Raw genomic sequence first — 23,241 nt, forward strand, 5'->3', positions numbered from 1 at the left:
CAAAACTCGATTGAAATTGAAATTAGTGAAAGTGCTTTGTCCAAAGGTTTCCTGCTGCTTGCGCTGGTGATGAGCATGAAAATGAATGAATGATCGTTTTTTAAAGGCCATTTTCCCCGCTGGAGTGGGGGTTAGCCTTGCGGGCCCCATGACAATCATGGTTCCCTGATTGAGGCAATGTTTTTATGGCCGGATTCCTGACGCCAACCCTTATGATGTGCAGGGATACCGTGTACCTATTCTAAATCGGGGTACACACCGGGATCGTTCATCCCAGCAATCTGGTCCTCAATTTTCCGACCTCGGAAGGATGACAGGCTGAGTCAACCCCCTGGCGTTAATTCAGCAATCAACCGGGATTCTAACTCAGGATCCTAGGATCCCAAGCCGGTACCCTAACCGCTAAGCCAACACCAGGCTGCTGATGGCGAGCATATTCTTCTTCTTCATTCATTCTCATAATTTTTTGGTCTCCCCTGCATGATGATGCTTCCTGAATGACTTGCTTTGGATTGTATTGTAACTCACACCATCGCACTCATTCTGCAATACTCTGTTCGGACTTTTACCTTCCCATGATTGCTCATTGTTTGGTGACCGCTTATGCAGCCATTGGTGCAAAGAGTTATAACGGAGTTCCCTTTCCTAAACGGTGTGTGTGTGTGTGTGTGTGTGTGTGTGTGTGTGTGTGTGTGTGTGTGTGTGTGTGTGTGTGTGTGTGTGTGTGTGTGTGTGTGTGTGTGTGTGTGTGTGTGTGTGTGTGTGTGTTTTTGTGTGTTGGTTGGTTGGTTGGGTGGGTGGGTGGGGGTTGGTTGGTTGGTTGGTTGGTGCTTGTGCTAAAGTCAGGTGTAAAGTTTCTCTGGCAAAGCGAACAGTTACATGCAATCGATGGAATTGGTTGATAGTAGATACAAGGTGTGAAACTGAAGATTCAAATTTATCCTCGAAATGCATTAATGGCACCTGCCGTATCACCTGGTGCAATCCCTGCCGGTAACTCGCCCGATCTTCGAAACCGGAGCGGCTGGCATGAAACGGGCATATTTGCATTCTGATAGTGATGTCATTACGTACGGGTGCTGTAGCTCGTGATCGCCACGGTGCACGGCGGTTGGCTTGCTGGTTGCACGCGGCCGCCGACGTCACGACGCAGCCGCGGCTTCGAGCCTGAAGAGCGTCGATTTGCCCAGGCCATTCCGGCTCACCGAACCGTACATCTGTTTTCTCTGCCCACGCTCGTTGTCTTTCATCGCCGGGTCTTTGTAATTCCAGGGGACGCCGACAAAAGGCCTTTGTTAATAGGACAGGCTTTGCACGCCGTCGTAGGGCATTCGCTGTTCCGCGTCGCTCGGCAATCCCTGGGTTAAGATGAAGCGATCGGCAACAGGGCTAAAGGTATGGGTTTATGTTGTTAAATGTGTCTCCCCAGTGAGTGCGTGGTCATTTGATTTTCCTGTTTTTAATTTAAATTTATTTTAATTCTTCCTCTTTGCTAATATTGATTGTGTCCATCAGAGGGAATCCTAAGCCTCCAACCAACAATATATCTGGTTCAATTGATCATTGGATATTCAAAAATCAAAACGTTTCTCTCGGTTGTTTGGAGGTTTACACATTTCTGTTGTTGGTGATTTTTTTTATTTACCACACCAAGCCGTAAATGTGCATGCTGCACCGTGTCCATTTATACATTGTCAATTGCTTGTAACGTTTCGTGCCTTTGTTTTCATCCTGGAGTATATGATGACCACGGTGCATTCGCCATCGTACGATTTGATGGGCCAGCTCAGGGTTTTGGTGCTGAATGTGTATCGGTTCAGCGTAACATTTGCACCGTGGTTGCTAAAGTGAGAACTTCTACTTTTATTTAGCTCTATATTTTGTATCTCTTGTCTTACTTCAAATGCCTGCAATCTTTCTCACTGCCAACAAGGCCTCCCGAAGATCCAAGGTGAGAGCTACCAACACCTGTTGACAATTTTTATCTTTGTGTTCCTGTTCCCCATTTTCACTCGGTCAGTCTGTTGTCCTGTTGCCTTCTATTGTTTCTCCATAAGCTTCTCCATGAGCCTAGACTTGTGTATTTCAATATATAGACATGCTATATATATATATATATTTATTTATTTATTTATTAACCAAAGGACCACACTGACCCTATATGTGACATGACGCTGACATCATGCACATAGATTATGTTGTCACATCTTGGGTCAGTGTATTCCTTTCATTTTATTTACTATTCCTGACTACAAAGCTCTTACTTGGTAGGCAGCAGGGCAGAGGCAATGTGTCCGTGTGGCAGACCATACTTGCTAACAGGTCGTGCTGCCTCATTGTGTGTGTGTGTGTGTGTGTGTGTGTGTGTGTGTGTGTGTGTGTGTGTGTGTGTGTGTGTGTGTGTGTGTGTGTGTGTGTGTGTGTGTGTGTGTGCGTACACAACTGTTTGAATTTGATGAGGCTTTGCACTTCCTGTTGTCGAATGACCCAGATATCGCAAATGCTCAACATAAAAAAATTTTTCTCTAGTTTTGCACCAAAAAATGATCATCACTGTCGTTTAACTTTGGACAGAGTTTTGTATTATTTATTTATTGCCGATTTATATATATATCTGTTTATGTTTCATTTTCTGGTAATCATTATTTAACGATTTGTTTTTGTCTTGGGAGAGACTCAACTTCTTTAAGGTGTTTTGCATCCAACATCCATCGTTTCATCATTTTTGAATGGCCTTGCAATCATGGGCTTTCATGGCACTTCCACGCCCGCCACAAATTATTTGCAATTTTTTTTTCCTCTCGGCATTCTTCCCCCTGATGTACAGTTGGCAGGAGAGCTTAGAGGTGTGTGTACTTGCCTTTGACCTATTTAGCCTGGGTTAGAATCCCGACCCAGCTATAAACTGCCAGCGTGGTATTTCGCTTGCAGGGCGAGGCATTAATGTGTACACCATCCCTCGGATGGATGTTAAACTGGGCGACCCGTCTGATGATATTAATTGATGGATGTTAAACTTCCCACGGTGTCTTTCAGCAGAGTAGGTGATCTATCGCCATCATCTTCAACACGTTACAAATTCCTACCCTAAGTCACATTCAGTCAAACGTCAGGCCTGGCTAGTGGTGAAAGGCTTGAGCCAAAAACTTTTCCCGGACAACTACACCGAGAGGTTGATAAAATTAGGGTTGGTAATGTAGTAGTAGTAGTATGAGTAGTAGTTGATTCCTCCCGAGATGTCCAAGAGGTTTTGCTTTTGCTATAAATATTTGATTTGTTGTGAAATATTCGCCTTTGATCAATATGGCCGTTATCAATTATACATGAGAGCCCTTGGAGACGTCAGAGTGCACTTGCATCCCACAGGGATTGTTTGCAAAAAAAAAAACTTCTATCATTCTGTGCATGTCTTGTGCATGGCATCTTTAGTTTAGCTTCTCAAGTCACCAGATAATTCATTGCAAAAAAATTAGTGTAAAAAAATTATATTTTCCTAATCTGTAAAAATAATTGGTCTGTAAATTATTTTAATATACATTTTGTGCATGATGTTGGTGCTTGCCCTTTTGGGTAGAATCGAATGAGCTTTATTCATTGTTTTATTTATTTGTTTTCTTTTTTTGCTGCTGAGTCCCACAGTCATGCTGCTTCAGACTTTTTTATCAGGGACAAGGGGGGGTGGGGTGTTGGAAGGAACCATGTATATTGTATGTCAAGTCAAAGCTTGTGGAAGAGTGCCATAAGAGAGGGTATGAAGTAAGACACTGATTTGGAGTGGGGAGGGTGTTGGGTGCCATTGATCCAATAATTTTTTGCCCTTCAAGGCTCTTAAAGCCTGATTTGAACTCGTACATTTGTTGTTAGCTCCGCCACCTAAGGTAGGCGGTTATGTTTTCACCCTTGTTACTTGGCAAAAAAATATAAAAATAAATTTCAAGTATGTTGATCACTCGTGTGTGTGTGTGTGTGTGTGTGTGTGTGTGTGTGTGTGTGTGTGTGTGTGTGTGTGTGTGTCTCCACTCAATTATACTTGCCTACAGGTTACAATTTTAAACCGATCTTCACGAAACTTCACCAAATGGTAGAGTTTGTGGTTCAACAAAATCCTATATATTTTTGAGGTCAACATAGGCCAAAGGTCAACCACTTTTTTTCGAATTTCTAAAATCCTCAATCTTCATCCGATTAACTTGAAATTTGAATGGGATTTTCATATTAGCTAACTGAATTCAACCACCAACTATTTTTGAGATCAACATAAGCCAAAAGGTCAACATAAGCCAAATTTCTAAAATTGTCATTTTTCATCAGATTAACTTAAACTTTGAAGGCGATTTGCATATCAGGTCACTGAATTCAACCACTAATTATTTTTGAGGTCAAAAGGATGCTCCACTGGGTGCCATTTTACTTTGTTCTGTTTTGCCAAGTGTCGCTCTGAGTGATTTTTCATTTGTTTGTTTGTTTGTTTGTGTGTTTGTCTGTCTGCTCACTTATACTTGCCTACAGGTCACAATTTTAAACCGATCTTCACGAAACTTCACTAAATGGTAGAGTTTGTGGTTCAACAAAATCCTATATATTTTTGAGGTCAAAAGGTCAACATAGGCCAAAGGTCAACCACTTTTTTTCGAATTTCTAAAATCCTCAATCTTCATCCGATTAACATGAAATTTGAATGGGATTTTCATATTAGCTAACTGAATTCAACCACCAACTATTTTTGAGAGCATAGACCAAAAGGTCAACATAGGCAAAAATAAGGTCAACCACTTGCTTCAAATTTCAAAAATCCTCAATTTTCATCCGATTGAGTTGAAATGTAAATAAGATTTGCATATTGGCTTACTGAACCAGCCACCAACTATTTTTGAGGTCAACATAGGCCAAACGGTCAACATAGGCCGAATTTCTAAAATTGTCAATTTTCATCCGATTAACTTAAAATTTAGACTATTTGCATATCAGGTCACTGAATTCAACCACCAATTATTTTTGAGGTCAACTAGGCCAAAAGGTCAACATAGGCCAGATTTCTAAAATCCTCAATTTCTAAAATCCCCAAATTGAAATTTGAAGAGGATTTGCATATCTGGTCACTAAATCCAACAACCAAGTATTTTGAGGTCAACAAAGGCCAAGTTTCTAAAATCCTCAATCTTCATCCGATTAACTTGAAATTTGAATGGGATTTTCATATTAGCTAACTGAATTCAACCACCAACTATTTTTGAGAGCATAGACCAAAAGGTCAACATAGGCATAAATAAGGTCAACCACTTGCTTCAAATTTCAAAAATCCTCACTTTTCATCCGATTGAGTTGAAATGTAAATAAGATTTGCATATTGGCTTACTGAACCAACCACCAACTATTTTTGAGGTCAACATAGGCCAAACGGTCAACATAGGCCAGATTTCTAAAATCCTCAATTTCTAAAATCCCCAAATTGAAATTTGAAGAGGATTTGCATATCTGGTCACTAAATCCAACAACCAAGTATTTTGAGATCAACATAGGCCAAGTTTCTAAAATCCTCAATTTTCATCCAAATGACTTTGAATTTGAAAAGGATTTGCATATCTGGTCACTGAATTTATCCCCCAACTATGTTTGAGGTCAACATAGGCCAAAAGGTCAACCTTTAGGCCAGATTTATAAAATCCTCAATTTTCATCCGATTGACTTGAAATTTTAAGAGGATTTACATATCAGGTCACTGAATTCAACCAACAATTATTTTTGAGGTCAAAAGGATGCTCTACTGAGTGCCATTCTACTTTGTTCTGTTTTGCCAAGTGTCACTTTATGAGTGATTTTTTTTTTTTCATCTGTTTGTCTGCCTGTATGTCAATTGCACACAGGTCACAATTTATTTTCAACCGATCTTCATGAAACTTCACCAAATGGTAGAGTTGGTCATAAGCAAGAAGCCCATTGTTTTTGGGGTCAAAAGGTCAATAGGCCAAAAGGTCAACATAGGCCAGATTTCTGAAAATCCTAAATTTTCATCCGATTGACTTGTAATTTTAAGAAGATTTGCACATCTGGACATTGAATTCAACCACCAAGTATTTTTGAGGTCAACATCGGCCAAAAGGTCAACATAGGACATATTTCTAAAATCGTCAATTTTCACCCGATTAACTTGAAATTTGAAGAGGATTGGCAAATCTGGTTACTAAATTCAACCACCAAGTATTTTTGAGGTCAATATCGGACAAATTTCTGAAATCCTCAATTTTCATCTGATTGACTTGAAATTTTAAGAGGATTTGCATACCAGGTCACTGAATTCAACCACCAATTATTTTTGAGGTCATCATGGGCCAACAACTTATTTTAAGGATTTCGCAAGTACCGTGCTCTGCAAGACATATTTCTTGTTACTTGGCAAAAAAAACAACAAAACAAATTGCAAGTACGTTGATCACTCCGGTTTGTGTGTGTGTTTGTCTGTCCGCTCACTTATACTTGCCTAAAGGTCGCAATTTTAAACCGATCTTCACGAAACTTCACCAAATGGTAGAGTTCGTGTTCCGACAAAATCCTATATATATTTGATGTCAAAAGGTCAAAATTGGCCAAAGGTCAACCAGTTTTTTCCAAATTTCTAAAATGCTCAATTTTCATCTGATTGACTTCAAATTTTAAAAGGCTTTACATATCAGCAAACTGATTCAACTACCAAACTATTTTTGAGATCAGCATAGGCCAAAAGGTCAACATAGGCCAAAGGTCAACCACTTTTTCCAAATTTCTAAAATCCTAAATTTTCATCCGATTGACTTGAAATTTGAATGTCATTTTCATATCAGCGAACTGAATTCAACCACCAACTATTTTTGAGGTCAACATAGGCCGAATTTCTCAAATTGTCAATTTTCATCTGATTAACTTAAACTTTGAAGACGATTTGCATGTCAGGTCACTAATTTCAACCACTTATTATTTTTGAGGTCAAAAGGATGCTCTCCTGAGTGCCATTCTACTTTGTTCTGTTTTGCCAAGTGCTGCTCTAAGAGTGATTTTTCATTTGTTTGTTTTCTTGTCTGTCTGTTTGTCTGTCTTAGAACAAGATATCTCAAAAAGTTGTGGACAGATTCAAACGAAATTTGGCAGAGAGGTAGTGTATGTGATACAGACGAAATGATTAGATTTTGGTGAAGATCCAGATTCGAATCCAGCTAGTAGAATTTTTTAAGTGATTCTTCACCATTGGGAGACAGGGCCAAAAATGATACATGGCACGATATAGTCATGTTCACTATGTTTTTTTTCCTTCAAAATCATGGTAGATTAGCAAACCTATACATTTTTGGAAACGTTATTACATGGAAAATCTGAAAATCAATGTTTACATTTGCCAATTCCGACCAATTCGATTCGACCATTTCGACCAATCGACCAATTCCATTCGACCAATTCGACCATTCGACCAATCGCTTCGATCGACCATTCGACCAATTCGATTCGATTCATCGAATTCGATTCGATCGACCATTCGACCAATTCGATTTGCCAATCAATTTGACCGACCTTTGCTTGTGTGGAACGGACTGTGAAAACGATGCGGACTATATTGTCGGATACGACACACAGGACAGTGATGATGAACTCTAAATGGCATATTCTGTAATCGTGTATGTTTGATGCCATTGACTGCCTGTGTATATTTTGTCATTGACTGCCTGTGTAGATGTGAAGTTATACTGACTGCATGTGTATATATGATTTTGCTGACTGCCTGTGTATGTTTGGTGATATGAATTATTGTGACACATTTTGATGTTATTAACTGCCTGTACAAAATGATAACATGTATTTGATTATGCAACTTATCGCGAATATAAAGACAGTATTTTGCAATTCAAAACCTTTGATTCGTGTCTTACCATTCCCCATAGCACTAATTTGATACTTTCATTGGATTCCTTGTCCCTGAAAATATAGGTTTGGTATATTTTTAAAAGTTTTTACTTTTTAGGGTAATTAGAGGCAGAAATAGAACAAAATATGTATTTTACAGTGGCCATTTTGAAAATCCAAAATGGCCGCCATACAGGTATCTCTCCAAATGTAAACATTGATTTTTAGTTTCCTTATGCTATAACCTTTCCAAAAATGTATAGGTTTGCTAATCTACCATGATTTTGAACGAAATATAATTTATTGACATAGTGAACCTGACTAATATCGCAAAAAGTTATGGACATATTTGGACGAAACTTGGTGGAGAGGTTGTGTGTGTGACAAGGACTAATTGATTCGATTTTGGTGAAGATATGAATATGAATTTGGATACGAAAATTATTTAATTGCAGTGTTTCTTCACCATTGAGTGGTTGGGCTAAAACCAATACATAGCATGATATCTCAAAACGTTATTGACGGATTTGGATGAAACTTGGTGGACAGGTTGGGTTTGTGACAAGGACGAATCTATTTCTGAGTATGGATTCGGACATGAGAGTTATTTAATTTTTATGTTATTCTTCACCATTGAGAGATCAGGCGAAAAGTGATATATAACATGATATTTAATCACCCAACCTATCAACCAAGTTTCGTTATGGATGAGTTATGAATAAACTTTGTAGACGAGTTGGTTAGGTGACAAGAACAAGCTGATTAGATTTTGGTTCAGGTCCGAATCCAGATCCGGCCTTTCAGTGGGATACAAAACAAACTTTAGCTTGGTTTATTCTGTTTTGGTGCATTTTGTGTGGTTTGGCCATGAGCATGCTACGTTTCCACCTGCAAGCCATAACTGGATGCTCGACAGTTACTGCTTCTCATCTGTTTGTGGAGTAGGCCATGATTTGTGCTTCACTTAAAGCATGCAACTTGTAAAACTTATCGGACCTAGGTGCAGCTGGCCTTCAGCCTTATAGTGTACTTTTATTACCCCAATCACAAAAGGTAGTTGGAATATTTATTTTATGTACTTTTGTCCACGAGCACTTTCATTTTGCACTGAACATCCACTCATGGGAGCATTATGCATAGGATTTAATAATTATCCCCATGCTTTATAAAAAATACGGGGGTGGTGGGTATTGTAATTGGCTCTGCCTGTCCATCTGTCTGTCTGTCCCACTATCTCCTCCTCTATGGTTGGGCAGAAATTCACCAAACTTGGTAGTTATGCTCACCACATGGCACGAAGGTGCAAGAGCAGTAACAGTTTTTGGCCCAGCCCCATGGTGCTTGGTCAAAATATCAAATAATGATAAATGCAATTATAGGCACATTTGAAAGCATTTTAAAATTAAACTTTGTATATGCATTCAACATTGGGGGGCGCATGCAATATGTCACAGTTTATTGGATTTGACCGCTGGGTTCACATACCCTGGTAGTGGGGACAGGTGTCAAAACAGAATATTAACTCAAAATTTGATATTGGCTCACTCATGTTGGACCTTTTTGCCATCTTTCAACTTTGTTTTAGGGGGTGTTTGTGATGGCACGTCATTAACTTCGCTCTCATTCTTGTATGCTGCTTGTTGCACTGTGGCTTGCACATGGAAACGTATCAGTCATTGGCAAAATATTAAATGTTACGACTTTACTTGTAAATAAAATAATTTAAAACAACACTTTGCTGTAGTATTAAAGTGACCTTAAATGCAAATGCTATTAAATGCTATGCCCCGCAAATTTTCAGCCGAGCCGCATGAGCACTACTTCAGCATCGCAAATCCCAGGCTCTGCTGGGGTTGCGTCGGGTGCAAACTCGGCGTCGGCTTCGGCGTCTGCTTCAGCCTCGGGTGCAGAGATGAGCAGCAGCGAACCCGGTACTCCAGCTCAAACCCCCTCGGTCACACCCACATCCGGCGTTTCTACGACAATACCGCACCCAGTCTCCTTTGCGCTCTCCGCAACCACCCCGACCAAGGTACATTGTGTTTGCATCGTTCGCTGTGTAATCATGACAACTTGTATGAATAATAATAGTAAAGCTGTTAGTTTGAGATGTTGTGATGCTTATTGTACTATTAATCTGTACCCTTTATTAAAACTTGGCTTATCGATCGTCCATATAGGTTGTGTTTTGTATAACTATTAATTTAATTTTTGTAATTACTCCATAATTGAATTACTGTCCATCAAAATGCAGAATTAACCTCATTTGTTTGTTTTTGCCTCACCCTAATGAACAACAAGAAAGTTCATGTGCAGCTCATTCCAACCAAACTAAGCAATCTGGCAAGAAACCCTTGGTCAGGGAGGTGACTAAGAACCCAATGACCAATCCGACAGAACTACAGAGTTCCTTGGCTGAGATGAGAGAACTTCATTAATTGATGTCCCTTTAATTTAAGACCTGGAAGAAATCAGCCTCTGCAGCACTCCACAAATCTAGGCTTTATGGGAGAGTGGCCAGCTGGAAGACACTCCTGAGAAAAAGGCACATGACAGCACACCTGGAGCTTGCAAAAAGGCATGTGAATGACTGAGTGCATGAGGCAAAATATTCTGCAGTTTGATGACATGAAAATTAAACTATTTCGCCTGAATGCAAATCGCTATGTCTGACTGAAACCGAGCACATCTCATCACCCATCTAACACCTTCCCTACCGTGAAGCATGGTGGTGGTAGTATCATGTTATGGGGATGCTTTTGAGCGGCAGGGATTGGGAGACTCGTAAAGATAGAGGGAACAATGAATGGAGCCAAATACAGGAAAATCCTTGAGGAGAATCTGCTTCAGAGTGAAAAACAAACAAACACTGCATTGAAGATTTATGTTCCAACAGGACAATGATCCCAAGAAACAGCCAAGGCAACACTGGAATGGCTTCAGAACAAGTATGTGAAAGTGCTTTAGTGGCCCAGCCAAAGCCCACACTTGACTCCCATCGAGAATCTGTTGAAAGACTTGAAGATTGCTGTTCACTGATGCTCCCCATCCTACTTGACAGAGCTTGAGCAAATCTTCAATGAAGAATGGGAGAAACTCCCTAAATCCAAATATGCAAAGCTGATGCAGACATACCCAAGAAAACTCGAAGCTGTTATCGCTGCCAAAGGCGCTTCTATGAAGTATTGTTTCACCGGGCTGAATATGTATGTAAATTAGATATTTCTATATTTCATTTTCAATAAATTTGTAGATACTCTAAAAACATGTTTTCACTTTGTCATTATGGGGTATTATGTGTAGATCGTTGACAAAACATTTAAATTTCATCTATTTTAAGGCTGAAATAACAAAAGGTGAAACAGGCAAGGGGTGTGAATACTTTCTGAAGGCACTGTACCTTTTTGATATCATGAGAAACATGCATTTGACATTCGTGACAAATCGTTGTGTATTCGAATAGAAAATATTCCCTGTATTTCTCGGTGTTGATCACAGGGCGATAGTCGGGTTGTTGAGCTTGCTCGTGGGTGAAACCCCTGCTACATCGGAATGTTGCATGTGGACGAATCGCCTTCTATGGCCGGGTTCAAATGATTTGCCCCATTTATTAAAACACGGTTTAAAAATTGTTTGTTTTATTTGACTGTACCCGGCAGGAGGAGGAAAACCTTAGACTGCAAGTGAAAGACCTGGAAGAAAAGCTCGAGACCCTGAAGATGAAACGCACCGAAGACAAGGCAAAGCTGAAGGAGCTGGAGAAATACAAAATCCAAATGGAGCAGCTGCAGGAGTGGAAGACCAAAATGCAGGAACAGCAGTCTGATCTTCAGAAACAACTCAAGGAGGCCAAACGGGTTAGACTTCCATAAATAATTGTAGTTCAATAAAAAAAATTGATCTTTTTACAATGTGGTCAATCTTTCAGAGCCTCACACCGAAGGATCCCGTTTCAGGAAGCCAAAGAGGCTGCCGAATCCAGGGAGAGGTACATGGAAGAGATGGCAGATGTCTCCGATGCAATCGAGATGGCTACGTTGGACAAGGAAATGGCTGAAGAGAAAGGAGAGTCTCTGCAACAGGAGGTGGACTCGCTCAAAGAGAAGGTGGAGGAGCTCACCATGGACTTGGAGATTATCAAGCACGAAATAGAGGAAAAAGGTACGCCAATTGCGTTGGTGTAGGTTGATGGATTTATTCCATTTATTCCATTGATGGAGGTCAGTGTTGCGTTTACGCGAGCACTTTTTACTTTGCTACACAATGGGTAATTTGGTTTATTTGTTTGGTAGCAAGGCCCAACAAATCTGTGCCTTTGCTCAAAATCCAGGAAACATTAACTGTCATGAAGGCCACAAAGTTTGGTTCCTAAATGCTGCTTAGTATTGTAGGCCTAAGTATTTTTCATGCACAGTGTTGGTGTAGTCTGATGCTATTTTATGCAATGGTAATTGCCTCGTGTGACTCATTTTCTCACTCGGATAAATTTCTCATTAAAAGCCAACAACACTCGTATTTGTTGTGTTTTTATGTTGAATATTGTTACATTTGTATATGGGGAGGGAGGCATTTATCGGATTGGGACTATATTTCACGTCGGTTAGATATGGCATGTAGTACGTACATTTTATGTTTATAGTGCTGAGAATCTGTGTGGAAGAAGCACATCTAACTCAAGATAGGAGATATGCATTGTGCCTGTTGATGCCTACCAGTGGGAAGATCAAGATAATGTAGAGTAGTTTGTAGTTATATAATGAGTAGATCTGTGTGATGGGTATGTACCAGGATTGAGTTCAGTGTTTTGTCTTCCGTGAGTACACCAACGGGACCCACAAGTGGACAAAATAATCTTTCTTTACCTTTTAACATATATTTATTCACTTGCCTTCTCATTTTACTTATTCACATTTGGGTCACTTCAAGTAGTGTGATTGAAAACTGGTCTTCGAGGCAAAGGTGACGAGAGAGGGAGAAAACAAAATTAGCATCGAGAGAGGAGTGAGAGTCTGGGAGGATGAGAGGGCAGCATACCACTGGGTGAACGTGTCCTTTCGGCGACCCATGGTACATGTGCGAGCTTGGTGGATCTGCGTTGTTCGACACCATGGAAGCCTGCTTCATTTGCCACCACTTGGGAGCACGATCATTGCTGCTGGGCATAATTCGAGCAAAAAAATTATATTGTGGCCGCTCACTGGGTTACCCTGATCTGCTGGATGTCTCATCCAGCCTCGTCTGTGTTCAGAAGAATTGATTCCTTTTGTTTTCTCTTAAAAGATTGTTGAAATCCCTATTTTTGCTATGTCCTCTGCCTGGTAGCTCATTTTAGGAGACAAATTGCATCACGTCCGCGATGGCGTTGCAAATTGGAGATCAATTGGTAAGATTGTTTGGTCATCATGGATTTAGCTCACAGACCTGGGTTCGAGGCTTATCTTCACCCCAGGGAATTGTCAGTATTTTAGGGATGGATTTAACTTTCGAAGGTTAAACATACTCTATTGCTTCTTTCCTTAGGATCGGAGGGAGCCGCGTCTAGTTACCAGATGAAGCAATTGGAGGAACAAAATTCCCGTCTTAAGGAGGCTTTGGTCAGGTGTGAATCTTTATTTTTTACAACAATCACCCATCATTTTTTTTGTGATCGTTTTTGGATTTGCAATTGCATAGACGCATTATGAAGCTTCAAATGAGAAGACAACCCTTTGAATTGGTAATGATGTAGGAATTTTGTGTCTGATCAGCACCAATCTATTTGGTGAAAGCTTTCTTAGAACTACTTTTCTTAGAACTTGGAATCTCCCGCGATTAAGCTAACTCCGAGGGCCTTTCACTCGCTCACCGCAGGCAGGTTGGTGGTCTTCTGTCTTCTACCGACTTCTTTCCGGCCTAGCTCCCCCAGCTCTGTCTGTGCTCTGTCCCCCAAATATTCCTACAGGTCGCACAAGATCTGCCCGCAACCCTCTTATGGTTAAACTGCGAAATTCAAGACCCTCTATTCACCTTCAGTCTTGCATTCCTCTTTTCTCCCACCTCTGGAACAAACTCCCTCACTCTCTTCAATCCCGCTCCTCCCTCCAGGTCTTTCAAACAGCTGTTCACCACAATCTCTTGTCTTCCCCCATCCAAAACTTTGATATTTTCTACCCCCGTTAATTCACCCCAGATCCCCTTTTTTTGAAATTCCAACTTCTTTCCTGGAAGTCCTGGCAGTGTCCATGTGTTTTATACCGCTCCCACCCCCCTCCCCCTTCCAATGCCTCCTCCCCACAAGCCCTCTCCCTCCCACAGATCTCCCGATGTCCCTGCTCTCAAATGTTGTACTCTTGTGCTTCCCTCTCCCTCCCCATATTGTCTCCCGCTCCCTTTATCTTATGTTTTATGTGTCAGTTTGTCTTTTTGTGATTAATGTTAGCTCTGACACGAACCTCGATCTTGTATATGGAAGAAAAAAAAGAAAAAAAAACTCGGGTGCTGCGATCGGAGATCGCTGATGGTTTCTGTTATAGCCAACTCGTAACATTAGCCAACTTGTTGCACATGCAATTCTGCGTCATAATGAAAACAAATGTATTATTACCTCTGCCACCGTAGGTGGATGGAGGTTATGTTTTCACCCCTGTCTGTCTGTTTGTTTGTCTGTTTGTCTGTGAACAAGATATCTGAAAAAGTTGTGGACGGATTCGGAAAAGATTTTGCAGAGAGGTAGTGTGTATGACAAGGACAAAATCATTCGATTTTTGGTGAAGATCTGGATCTGGCTAGTAGAATTTTAAAGTGATTCTTCACCATTGAGTGATGGGGCTAAAACCGATATATAGCACGATATCTCAAAAGCTTGTGTACGGATTTGGCCGAAACTTGGTGGACAGGTTTGGTGTGTGACAAGAAGAAAGAATTGGTTAAATTTTGGTGAAGATCTGAATGTGGATTCAGATATGGGAATTATCGAATTTTTCAAGTGATTCTTCACTATTGAGAGATCGTGCGAAAAGCGAAATAAAACGTATTTTAAAAGGTTATGGACGAGTTATGATTAAACTTGGTGGACGAGTTGGTTAGGTGACCAGAACAAGCCGATTAAATTTCGGTTCAGGTGCGAATCCAGATCCAGCCTATCAGTGGATACAAAACATAAACTGTTCAGCCTGGCGGAGGTATGTGCTCTACAGAGTGCCGTTCTAGTTTTCCAATGAAATGGCATCCACACAAGTGAAAATGAACTTTTTTTCTTGCCTTGACGTCGTAATCGAATGGTCAAGGTTACTCGAATAGATCTGCCACAGATTAAACATGTGGGTGATAAAAAAGTGAACATCTAGGTTTAAACAAAAAATTACAATAATGTGGTCTGCTGAACGATATTGCCTCATGGTCAAGGGGTAGGATTCTCAATTTTGGGTGTGAAAGATCGATCCCGGGTTCGAATCTCGGCGAAGCCCAATCAAAATTTTGTTTGGGCCTTGTTCTTCAAATAGCGGAACACCAAGACTAAACATTTAATACCTCCCTCCTATAAACCATAATACCTCATCTCAGCCACCAAGGTGTGAAACTGAGAATTTACCATTATGACCCAGATTGTGGTTAGGGTTAGTTGCGGTACAGAAAAACCCAAAATATAACATGACTGCCAAAGACCTAACCAGCAAGGGATTGCTTTTGCTGGGATCTTGTGCTGTGTGCTCTAACTGCCGCCCTTGCTGGCAGGATGCGAGATTTATCAGCCACGGAGAAGCAAGAACTGATGAAAACCCAGAAACAGATGGAAAAGAGGAATGCCGAACTGGAGATGGCCCGAGTCCAGAAGGAGAAACTCCAAGCGGAATTGCTGCAAGCCGAAAACATTGTGGATGAGCTAAAAGAACAGGTGGCTTGAGAAAAAAAAGCAAAGGAATGGATCTGCTTTCATTGCATCATTATGCTTGCGGTCGTGCTGTGACGTCTGACTTGACTGTGCTGTGACGTCTGACTTGACTGTGCTGCGTGCTCTTCAGGTGGACATGGCGCTGGGGGCGGAGGAGATGGTCGAGACATTGACAGAGAGAAATCTCAATTTGGAAGAACGTGTCAGGGAGTTTATGGAGAATATGACCGATCTGGTGGGTCTCCTTCACTTTTCCTCTCTTTGCTTTTGTACTGCAATTATTCTCACGGTCGATTTTTGCTGTTACAAATGTAACCACGAATATTTAATTGTAGATTTTGTACCTTTCAAGTAAAAAAATACTTGTACATAATAATATGATATGAGTTGCCTTATGAAGAACTTCCACATAGAACGAGGCCATTAGGCTTATCAAGCCTGTGCAATGGTTGCCAACTTCGTTTTTAGTCCATGCGCTCTCCTTTTTAAATGCTGAACATCGAGGAAAGAAGCTGCAGCATGTCTTTTTTAGCGTATTTGGTATGGCCCGGCTGCGTAAAAGTCTTTGGTATGACCAGAGCCACCAACTCGTAATCGAACAAATGTTATTTCGTTCAAATCCATTTGAGGAGCCCCGGCAGAAAAATATGTTATTCTGTGTTAGAAATCAATAGTGAAACCACACCAATGATTATAAATGAACAAATAATATATTGAAAATCACACAGGAATAACGGTACAACAAATGGCAATTAAGAGTGCACTCTATATACCATCAATAAAGTCAAATAACTCACTGCACCCAGCGAGTGAAAAGGACATTCCTCAATGTCTCTATAACCTTTTCCAAGGCGAATGTGATTCGCCTCAGCGGTTGCTGGAACGATATCCCGTCGAAGCCCGAATCTCGCTCTCCAGTCGATATTCGAATCGCGTTCAGTTGACAAAGGGGATCACCCAGCCGAAACAGTATAACGGCCCTTCAGAGGGGCACTTTCACCGCTCACTCAGCGAACTGCAACGTAATTGGAGATGAAGCGGTCGCACACACACATCCCCGACAAATGGTAGGATGTTGGGGTGAAGATGACGCGAGGCAAAACCTTTGTAGGTGTCTGAAGCGCGGGGTTCAAAATGGCTGACGGCTCTTACTTGAGCCGATGCGACTAGGCGAGGATTCGTCGAAATCTCAGTGCCAAAATCTGACTACGCAGATTTTCCACTCCAGCGATAATTCCTATCGCCAGATGTCCCTTCAAGGAACTCAAAATTCCCTTGCGACTTTTGGTAGACCAGCCTCGCTATGGAGCCTTGACGTCACGCGTCTTCTCCAACTTTGCTCGCCCCGCCTCTTCCTCTTCACCTCCTCGTCTTCCGGTTCGGTTTCCTGTATCATTTTAAGTTAACCTTTTTAACTTTTAATAACTGTTCATAAACAATAAACCTTTGGAAGACAATAATAGTACATAGAATCAGAAATCTTTCAAGTGGAGGAAAACCACAACAGCGGAAGTGACGAATCCGTAACAGTATCTAGATATGAAATCACTGTTCAGAGAATCCCAGAAGTCGTTTTTAAGGTAAAATGCTATCCCAGGTCTGGCAAAGGTACCCGCATATCCAAAGGGAAGTAACTTTGCAGGGAAATTGTAATTTTACTTGTTTAGGCTCTTAGTTATCGAATATGTCAGGCTTTATATAGCACATACAGTCACGTGAAAAAGTAAGTACACCCCATGTAAAGTTTTGACTTTTTCAACATATTTCAACATACAGCTATTTGATCTTCATTTCAACAATATTGATAGATAAAGGTGATATAATAAAACAAATATCATGAAACATTTACATTTTGTAGTCCATTGTATGATTTAAATAAACAAAATGCAAATTTCGCATGTGGAAAAAGTAAGTACACCCCATGAAATGTTTTTAAAATCTTTTTAACATATGTGGACATATCAATATTTGATCTTCATTTAAACAGTATCTACAGATAAAGGTGATATAATTGAACAAAAAACAATGAAAAATTGACTTTGCAATAATTTATTCAACAAAAAAATGTTGCACAGCATGCACAATTGCATGCACAACAACACAACACAACAACAACATGCATTTTAAGGCCATTTCCCCTGCTAGAGCGGGGGCTAGCCTTGCGGTCCCCATGACAATCTTCTCCATTTTGCCCTATTTTCTGCATCTCTCCTTGTTAACCCCATTGCCCGCATTTCTTCTTCCACCATCTTTAGCCAAGTCTTTCTCGGTCTTCCCCGTCCTCTACTTCCTTCCACATCAATTTCCATCACTCTTCTCAACCAGTCACTTTCATCCTTCCTCAACACATGACCAAACCATCTCAGCCTGTTCCTCTTCACAGCATCAATCACAGGCAATACTCCCATCATCTTTCGCAATTCATCATTTGTCTTCCATCCTTTCCAGCCTTCGTTGCTGCTCTACGTTCATTACCCATGTCTCGCTCCCATAAATCATAACACTTCTCACACATGCAGCATACACCTTTCCCTTCAGCTTCAGCGACACTCTCCTCCTCATCAGCACGCCACTCAGTTCCCGAAACTTCTTCCATGCACATCTCACTCGAGCAACCGTTGCCGAGTCTGATCCACCTTCTCCATTCAGCATGTCTCCGAGGTAGCAAAATGTTTTCACACCTTCCAGCTTCACGCCGTCTCCAAGATCCAACTCAACATTTCCTCCATCTGCAGCTCCCTCTGTGCACACCTTACATTTGAATGTTGCTGCCACACTGGTAAATGACCCTCTCAGACCACTACATTTTTGATGAACCCACTCAGCGCACATTGAACATTGAATGGAGTTCACTCCGACACCCTTCCTGCACACAGCACACGGCCACTTCCCAGTTCTTCCACCTCACCACATGCTTTACCACTTGCCATCACCTTCGTCTTTCCGATATTCACCTTCAGACCTTTTGTCTCCATACATTCCTTCCACTTGTTCATCTTTTCCTTCAGTCCATCCATACTTTCTGCAATCAACACCAGATCATCTGCATACAACAACTCCCACGGTAAACCCTCCTTTACGTTCTGAGCCAGCACCTCCATCACAGCTACAAATAGTAGTGGACTTAGTACCGACCCCTGATGCACTCCCACCTTCACCGCAAACTCACCACTGTTCCCGTCCTTCGTCATTACAGCTGTGCGCGCTCTTTTGTACATTTCCATCACTACTCTGATCAACCATTCCTCCACTCCTAACTTCCTCAATGCCCATGTCAATACTTTGCGTGGAACCCTATCGAATGCTTTCTCCAGATCAACAAACCCAAAAAACAACTTCTTCCACTTCTCCATGTACTTCTCCTGCAACTGCCTCACAATGAAAAGCGCATCTGTCTTTCCTCTTCCTGGCATAAATCCAAACTGCATTTCGTCGATCTTCACTTTCTTCCTTATCCTCCTCTCCAACACCCTTTCCAATACCTTCATTCCATGCTCCAATAACTTTATCGCTCGGTACGAGCCACACTCCAGAGGGTCACCTTTCCCCTTGTATAGAGGGACGAGGGTACTCAGTTCCCAAACCACTGGAATGCGGCCTTCTTTCACCACCAGATTACAGATCTCTGTCGTTCTCTTCACACCCCATCTTCCTGCTGCCTTCAACATATCTCCCACAACTCCCCTCGGCCCTCCCGCTTTTCCACTCTTCATTGCTTTTATCGCTTCCTCAACTTCCTTCTCAGTTATCTTCTCTGCCGGTCCTAAAACTGGGTTACTCTCTATGTTGCCATCCCATTCATTCTCTGTATTCAACAGCATTTCCATATATCTTTTCCATCTTCCTTTAATTCCATCTGGGTCGACAATGATTTGTCCCACTTCATCCTTCAAGCAACTCACCCCCATCACATCACCCCTCTCTTTCGCTTTGTGCTTTGCAATCCTGAATACTGCTTTCTGACCCTCTTCCGAATCCAAGCATTCTCCGAACATTTTCCTACATGCCTCCTGCGCCTTTGCTACCTCTTTCTTTGCAGCCTTCCTGGCTGCCTTATAACTTTCATGCTCTGCTGTTTCTGCTCCCGTACCCTTCGCCTTCTGCCACTCCTTGAACTTCTTCCTCTTCTCGTCAATCCTCTTTCCATCTTCATCATCCCACCACCATGTTTCCGAGTGCCTCGGTGGTCCTTTTGTCCATCCACATACCTCACCAACGGCTCCCAACAGACTAGCTTTCATTGACATCCAACCACTTTCAAGCTCAACCACATCATCCTCTACCCTACTCAGCCTCTCTTTTAATGCCTCCCTTACTGTCACCTCTTTCAACCTCCACACCTTCATTCTTGGTTGGTACTTCACCCGCCGAGCTCTCCTCGCACCTTTCACCCTTATGTCGCAGACAACCAAGTGGTGCTGTGAAACAGCCTCCTCCCCCGGGATCACCTTTGTGTCCTGGAGGTGCCCCCTATCTCGCCTACGCACCATCAGGTAGTCAACGGTTGTTGTCGACCCACCTGACGTGTATGTAACAAGCTTATTATCCTCTTTCTGGAACTGGGTATTACAACTCAACAAATCAGCTCCATCAGCAAACTCCAAAATCCTTTCACCTTCTCCATTTCTCACACCATATCCGTAACCCCCATGAACTCCCTCAAAACCATCCATACTCCTTCTCACATGTCCATTCAGGTCTCCTCCCACCACAACAACTTCCTCATCTTTCACGTTTTCCATCAGCTTCTCTATCGCACACCAGAACTTGTCCTTCTCTTCATTGCTTCGACCAACCTGCGGAGCATATCCGGAGATCAGCTCCATCAAACAAATCAACAAATCAGCTCCATCAGCAAACTCCAAAATCCTTTCACCTTCTCCATTTCTCACACCATATCCGTAACCCCCATGATGTGGAGATGACGTTCACCAAGAGCTTTCCAATCATCATTTTCACCATCATCAACCTATCACTCACTCTAGTCACACTCACCACACTGTCTACAAACTCCTCAGAAAACAGGACACCAACACCATTCATGCCCTCCGGGCACCCTTGCCACACAAACTTGTATTTCTGTCCCTGCCTACCCTTCACCATTCTCACACCACTTCCCTTCCATCTCGTCTCTTGCACACAACATATGTCCACTCTTCTTCTGACCAATACTTCCACCACTTCTCCTGATCTCCCTGTCATTGTCCCTACATTCCATGTTCCAAACCTCAGAAACGGATCTCCACTTCGGGCTGCACCCTGCCAATATGTAGTTGTAATTGTCATGGTTCTCTTTTTGAGGCAAGGTTTTTTTTTTTTATGGCCGGATGCCCTTCCTGACGCCAACCCTCTTAGTCGTCTCTTACGACACGCAGGGATACGGTGTACCTATTCTGACCAGGGTACACACTGGGAAACCTTTAAAACATGGAAATTATGGGGGGGGGGGGGGGGGGGCGGCATCAGCATCACGGCTGCGGTTTAAACATATTCCAACAATATCCAAACAGAACCATGAAAACCATGAAAAACAATCTGCGAAAAGTTTCCAAGCGAGAACGTGGATTTGAGAAGGAAGGAGCAGACGCAGAGAAACGAGATACAGGGGGCGGGGCACAAGCCGAGACGAGGAGGAGAGCGAACAAGCACGTGTCCGGGAGGAGAGAAAGAATCAATATAGAATTCTTTGTCTAGGGAGGTGAGGTGAGGTGAGGGGGAGAAAATAAAATAAAAGAAACAAGCAATACAGCGAAGGAAACAACCCAAACCGACAAAACACCGACGGGGGGAGGGAAGCCCCAAGTTACCAGGCCGCGCACGAGGTACGACTCAGAAAACGATTAACTACACACAAGTTTGTACGAATTACAAACCAACACCAACCAGAAACGCACAATAACACGTACACAGCAAAATAACCAGTGGAAATTTGACAAAGACAAGAATGGGAAAACACTTAAACTTCGATGCCGTGGAGAGCTCGAAGTACGCTTCACTCGCCAGCTGCAAAACAGGAAGCACAATTGCATGCACAGCTTGTTTCAAATCCCCCCCACAACATCTCGATGGGATTTAGATCCAGGCTTTGACTTGGCCATTCCAGAACCCGCCATTTATTTCTTTTCAGCCATTCCTTGGTGGATTTACTGGTATGTTTAGGGTCATTGTCATATTGCAAGGTCCACCTTTGGTTGAGCTTCAACTTCCGACAGATGGCCTCACATTATCCTCAAGCACCCTCTGGTACAATGAAGAATTCATAGTGGATTCTGTGATGGTGAGCTGCCCAGGCCCTGATGCAGCAAAGCTGCCCCAACCCATAATATTTCCACCACCATGCTTTACAGTTGGTATCAGGTTCTTGTGGTCAAATGCTGTCTTTGGTTTTCGCCAAACATGTCTTCTGGTACTGTGGCCAAATAGCTCTACCTTTGACTCATCTGACTAGAGCACATTGTTCCAGAAGTGCTGGTCTTTGCCGAGGTGTTCATTGGCAAACTTTAGTCTTGCCCTGATGTTCTTTCTGGACAGCAAAGGTTTCCTCCTGGCACACCTCCCATGTAGATCAAATTTGTGCAGCCTCTTTCTAATGGTAGACTCGTGCACTTTGACATCAACAGTGGCAAGAGCTACCTGTAGGTCCCGTGATGACATTCTCGGGTTCTTAGAGACTTCTTTCAGCTTCTTGCGGTCTGCTCTCGGGTTGAACTTGCTGGGGCGGCCTGGCCTGAACAAGTTGGCAGTTGTTTGGAATCTTCTCCACTTGTAGATGATCTTCCGGACAGTCGAATGATTGATTTCAAATAGTTTGGAGATCTTTTTAAATCCCTTCCCAGACTCGTAGGCATCTATAACCTTCTTTCTGAAGGCCTCAGAGAGCTCTTTTGATCTAGGCATGGTGATTCCGCACACTTCAACAACAAAGAGCAAACCAAACTAAATGTCTGAGATTTAAACAAGACAGGTTCCTCCAAGATCCTCTCTTAACGATGTTCTAATCATTTGCACCTGAACTGGTGCACCTGATTCTAATTTTAGGTATTTGAAGTAGTGATAAATGTAGGGGTGAACTTACTTTTTCCACATGCGAAATTTGCATTTATGTTTATTTAAATTATACAATGGAATACAAAATGTAAATGTTTCATGATATTTGTTATATTATATCATATATATATGTAATATGTATATATATATGTATGTATGTATTATATATATATATATATATATATATATATAAATATATAATATATATATATATATATATATACATATATGTATATATATGTATATATATGTATTTATATGTATATATATGTATATATATGTATATATATTGTATATATATGTATATATATGTATATATGTAAATATGTATATATGTATATATATGTATATATATGTATATATATGTATATATATGTATATATATGTATATATATGTATATATATGTATATATATATATATGTATATATATGTATATATATGTATATATATGTAT

At 41.5% G+C, this 23,241-nt stretch overlaps 1 protein-coding gene across 4 annotated transcripts in view; it reads left to right on the forward strand.

Annotated features, from left to right (window-relative positions):
* DCTN1 (dynactin subunit 1) overlaps positions 1-23,241 on the forward strand; it is a 100,408-nt gene that overhangs the window by 22,607 nt on the left and 54,560 nt on the right. For 3 of the 4 annotated variants that reach the window (XM_068106396.2, XM_068106397.2, XM_068106399.2), the window contains 6 exons: positions 9,671-9,901; positions 11,529-11,726; positions 11,826-12,030; positions 13,390-13,468; positions 15,583-15,742; positions 15,870-15,974. In XM_068106396.2, the coding sequence (XP_067962497.2) occupies positions 9,671-9,901; positions 11,529-11,726; positions 11,826-12,030; positions 13,390-13,468; positions 15,583-15,742; positions 15,870-15,974 (978 nt within the window). Of the gene's footprint in view, positions 1-1,279; positions 1,396-9,670; positions 9,902-11,528; positions 11,727-11,825; positions 12,031-13,389; positions 13,469-15,582; positions 15,743-15,869; positions 15,975-23,241 lie in introns of those variants that run through there. The other variant, XM_068106398.2, reaches the window with a different exon arrangement.

Source organism: Myxine glutinosa, chromosome 2, assembly GCF_964187855.1.
Source record: "Myxine glutinosa chromosome 2, kmMyxGlut1.1, whole genome shotgun sequence".
NCBI classification, from domain to species: domain Eukaryota; kingdom Metazoa; phylum Chordata; class Myxini; order Myxiniformes; family Myxinidae; genus Myxine; species Myxine glutinosa.